This window comes from Crocodylus porosus, unplaced genomic scaffold, assembly GCF_001723895.1.
Source record: "Crocodylus porosus isolate Cpor-Errol unplaced genomic scaffold, CroPor_comp1, whole genome shotgun sequence".
In the NCBI taxonomy this organism is placed as follows: Eukaryota; Metazoa; Chordata; order Crocodylia; family Crocodylidae; genus Crocodylus; species Crocodylus porosus.
Window position 1 is genome coordinate 30,096,346 of NW_017728950.1, and position 5,088 is coordinate 30,101,433.

General features: G+C 44.5%; 1 protein-coding gene across 1 annotated transcript in view; it reads left to right on the plus strand.

Annotated features, from left to right (window-relative positions):
* Positions 1-5,088, plus strand: part of GRIN3A (glutamate ionotropic receptor NMDA type subunit 3A) — a 143,599-nt gene that overhangs the window by 103,707 nt on the left and 34,804 nt on the right. The window contains exon 6 of the mRNA XM_019554725.1: positions 3,410-3,555. Within this exon, the coding sequence (XP_019410270.1) occupies positions 3,410-3,555 (146 nt within the window). The remainder of the gene's footprint in view (positions 1-3,409; positions 3,556-5,088) is intronic.

A 5,088-nucleotide genomic window follows, 5' to 3' on the forward strand; every position in this document is an offset into this window, starting at 1 on the left:
CTGTAGCCTCCAGTTGGTCTCCGCTATGCACATCTCGTGGCGTCTGCCTCGACCGCTCACTGGCAGGATGGAAGAGAAGACCGCCTGTCTCACTTTGGGAGAAAAAACCCACATCACACTTATAGGCTCAGCAGTGCTACACTTGCTAGCACCATGACTGAAAGAGACTTGGGGGTCATGACTGATTACAAGCTGAACATGAGCTACCAATATGATGCCGCAGATGGCAAAGTAAACAAAACTGTGGCTTGCATCTACCAATGCATCTCAAGCAAGACCCAGGAAGTCATCCTCCCACTTTACTCGGCCTTAGCGAGGCCGCAGCTGGAGTACTGCATCCAATTGTGGACTGTGCAATTCAGAAAGGATGTGGAGAAGCTTGAGAGGGTCCAGAGGAGAGCCACGCGCATGATTACAGGACAAGGGAGTAAGCCTTATGAGGAGAAGCTAAGAGTCATGGGACACTTCAGCCTGGAAAAGTATAGGCTCAGGGGTGACTTGGTGGCAGCCTATAAGGAGTATGCATCAGGAATGGGAGAACATCTTTTCACCAGGGCACCCCAAGGGATAACAAGGCCCAACAGTCACAAATTCCTGGAAGACCATTTTAGGCGGGACGTAAGGAAATACTTCTTTACTGTTCAAGTCCCCAGGACCTGGAATAGACTCCCCACAGAGGTGGTGCAAGCACCTACTCTGGACACTTTCAAGAAACATTTGGATGCCTATCTTGCTCGGATCATTCGACCCCAGCCAGAGCCATCCCTAGGGGTGTGCAGGGCCTGGGGCAAATCGGCCTGTGCAAAGCCTGGGGAGGTGGGGCGGGGGGCGAGCGGCCAGAGCCAGCAGAGCAGTGGGGATAGGGCAGGGGATGGTAGCATTCAGCAACGGCAGAGCCAGTGTTGCTCGGCAGTGGTGGTGAATGGCAGCCACAGTGGGGCCTGTACCATTGCCCCGATTCAACCTCCCTTAGGGATGGTCCTGATCCCAGCTGACTTCCTGCCCCTTGGGTAGGGGACTGGACCTGATGATCTCACAAGATCCCTTCCAGCCCTAATGTCTGTTAAACATATGAAAAGTATGACCATGTCTCACTGCTGTATATAAAGTCACTGAGGACACAGGCTTTGTACACAAGCAACTTACTTTTGATTGTGAGTTTTGTATTTTTCCAGACACATTTGGAGAGCTTACTGAAAATAGTAGTTGCCTTTCCAATGTGCATATTTAGCTCTTCATCCAAGGTAGCAGAACTCGTTCACTGCCTTGAGAGGTTTGTTATCAAGGCTGATAAATGGTGACTGGCAAACACCCTATCTTAGGACCACAGTCTTCTTGATGCTGATAGTCAAGGCAAACATCCTGCAAGCATGAAAGATGTGATTCATACGTATCTGTAGTTGGCCTTCTTCATAGGTGGTGAATGAAGCATGGTCAGCAAAAAGGAGCTTCCTAATAAGCATGTGCCTCACTTGTATCTTGGCCTTTAGATATGATAAATTGTAGAGTTTGCCATCTGATCTTGTGTGAACGGTTATACCTTCCTCCAAGCCACCAAAAGCATAGTGCCGCAGCATAGAAAAGAAGATCCCAAAGGGTGTGGGGGCCAGAACATAACCCTGCTTTACTCTACTCTTCACCTCAAACGTGTCAGAGATTGATCCATCAAACTGAACTGAGGCTTGCTTGTTTCCAGGGAAGCAGCACATCGTGTTTAGTAATGTTGGGGGGGCATTCAATCTACATTAGACATACACATCTATATTCTATTGACACACACATGTGCACACATTCATATATATGTGAATGTGTGTACATATATATATGGGAGGGACAGAGACTTTTTTTTTAATCTTTAAACCTTTATTATATTGAAGTTAAAAACTAAATGTGAAACTGCAAAAGTACGTGCTCCCTCCTCTGGGACAAGCATGAAACATTTGTCAGTAAATGAAACAAATCAGAGAGAGGAAAAGAGGAAAGGAAGACATCTATATAGCATTAGTCTACAAGGTGCCATACTGCCTGTTTTCTACCCAACTTCAGACTAACATGGCTCTGTTCCTGAGCTTGCTGGGGAAATGTATAGAAAACTACTAGCCAATTGCCCATGAGGAATGACGGGAGTCAGGGGAGGAGGGGGCTGGGATGGAGTGCTGCCACCTACTACCCCATGCTGCCGCTGTTCTGCCTCTTGCAGGGAGCGGGGCAGGGGAGCTGGGGGAGACAGACAGACTTAGGCTTTTATAATATTAGAATTCTCTGAGCCTTAACATTAGTATACTTCCTTTGCCTTAAAGACTCAGTCCTTTAAAGGGCTGTGCTCTGCTGCAAGGTGATGAGGACTCTCATCTCTTTCTGACTTCAGTGATCACTGGGGGCAACCTGAACACTCAGTATGTTACCAAGTGGATCCTTTTCCATTTTCCTACAATGAGCAAATGGTGTACACCAGAAACTTACCCAGGTCAGCTCCCTGAACCTCTTAACCAGTCAAGAGCCTGACAACTTCATCATGCTGAAATTAATCTAGTTGCAATAGAAACAAACATACATGTAACTAAAAAAGCTGCAGGGGTTTTGTAGCATTTCTGAAAGGGACCACCAGGAGACCAAAGCCTTAGTTATGTTCAGAATACATAGAGCAATCCCATTTGTCTTGTCTCCTAGTGTTTTCTCAGGAGTACAGCACAATTCCCACAGACGCATAGTCCTTAATCTCTCTGGTGACACCAAAAACAGGGCACCCATTGCTATACTGGTTTACAATAAGTCTTCTAGGATCTGAACTAAAACCACCAGCTGCATCTCTCACAGAATCATCACGAGAATCCTGGCTCCAGGATATTTTGGCAAGGTACCCTTGCCAGAAATCAGCAGCAAAGCTAGCCTTCTGCAGAAGGGTACATTTATTTTCTAACGCAGACGGTAGTATTCACCTGGAACACTCAGAATGTGGGTTCTAGGTTGGATGGGGGAGGGAAGGGACTGTATAAAGAGGGTTTAAGCAAGGAGATGTGAAGCTGAATTGTATGAGCTGGAGGAATTCATTACCTTTTCCTCAAACTTGAGCTGAGCTTAAGATAAGAGAACTGAACCAAACCTGGATTTTGTGGGGGTTGCTGACTCCAGGAGGAACTTCAAATCTCTGAAACTAGTCACAAGAGCATGGTGATGGATTAAATCAGGCAGTATCTGGTCTTGAATAGGGTGTGTAGCAATTTTTCACAGGAATTTGACAGGGAATATGACACCACATAAAACATAAGAATGTGTCTGCAAAATCTTTAAGGTTTATTACAATTCCCTTATGTTTTCTTTAGAATACAGAAAACTAGACATGAAACTGAGAATTCAGGGGCTGAATAAGACAAATTACTCTGCTGGTCTCTCTTTTCATTCCTCTTAGCTTCACCATCCATCCCAGGGATTTCGCTTTGGAACAGTACGAGAAAGCAGCGCAGAAGATTATGTCAGGCAAAGCTTCCCAGAGATGCACGAGTACATGAGACGGTACAATGTACCTGCGACCCCAGATGGAGTATCGAACCTAAAGTGAGTCTCTGCATGCGGTATTCATGTGATGATAGATCAGCCTGCCAAAAAAACAATAAAGTACAGCACCGAAGTGCAGCCCAGATCCCAAACCCATTGAAATCTATGGTAGTCATCCAATGAGTCGAATGGACTTTAAAGCAGGCCTTAGTTATTTTAACTGTCTTCTGCATGTTTTCTGGATTCATCCGGTTTTTTATACGTTCTCTAAAGCATACATTTTGGATTCTAGCATTGTGTCTGGTTTCATACTTTCAAAGTCATCAGCAGCATCGTGTTGGCATGGAGGGACAGCCTGACAGATGGGAAAAAACAACCCTATTCTGCATCCCTTGGAAGCAGCAATACCAGTAGAATAACCACAGTATGGATAACATAAGAGGTCCTGAAGTGTCCCCAAGCAAAGTGACACTTTGCATGGTGATTATGCCAAGCCATCCCTTCTGCTGCTCACTGGCAGTAAAACAAATTGTGGCACATTTCTGTGCTTGGAACATATTCATTAGGCAATAGGCACACAAGGTCCTTTGGGTAAATCCAGTATCTTTTATTATATGAACTCAAATAGTTGGAAAAATTCTCCTTAGCAAGCTTTTGGGCACGAAGACCTTTAGTCAGGCTGAGGAAACATCTTCAGATGGTCTGTGCTTTTCCTCAATGGAACGGTAAAGCAGCCAGAAGCGGTACATATGCAAGAAAGTCATTTCTATATCATTAGGCAATAGGCACTCTTTTGGGGTCCAGATGCAGATAAAAACCAAACCACAGAGAGCTCAATCCCCACTGCACAGTCACAGTAGGTGGCTTGATCCAAAACAGACTCATTTGGAAAAGATTGGAACTCAAATTGAATCGGAATAGCAATGATCCTAGCCTGGCTTAAAAAGAGTAAAAGAATATTAATAGTCCTTGTGCTTCAAGGAATAGTCTTGATCCTTGACTGCTAGCAGGGTTTCAAAGGCACATTCTCCTCAAAATACAGCATTCCACCATTGATTATATGCATTACATGACGAGAGGCTATAATCACGGCCCTGAAGTCATTACCTACAGTTTTGATCCTGTAGTGTTTATGTAATGAATAACGTGCTGATTTGCAGTTGATATGATTTATTATAATTGTATATTGTTCCCCAATTTGTACTGATAATTAATCCCTAGACACATGCCAGATCTTTTAATGCTGTCTATCAGCTTAGAGCCACTGAAGTCAGTGAAGCTATGCCAAAGTACACTGACTGGGGATGTAGCCATTTAAGATTTTTGTCCTACACCTTGATAGAATACATAATACAAACTCTAACATGCTGTCTTCATTCAAATTTGCTTTTCACCGGCCCCCTTTGCATGTTACAGGTATTGTGCAATTACCTGATTAATTGCACAATTACTTTAAGACCAAGTAAGACCAAGTGGGCAGTGGGGTTCTGCAGGGCTCGGTCCTCAGGCCCGCACTGTTCAACATCTTCATCAGCGATTTGGATGAAGGGGTAAAAAGCACCCTGTTCAAATTTGCTGATGACACTAAGATGT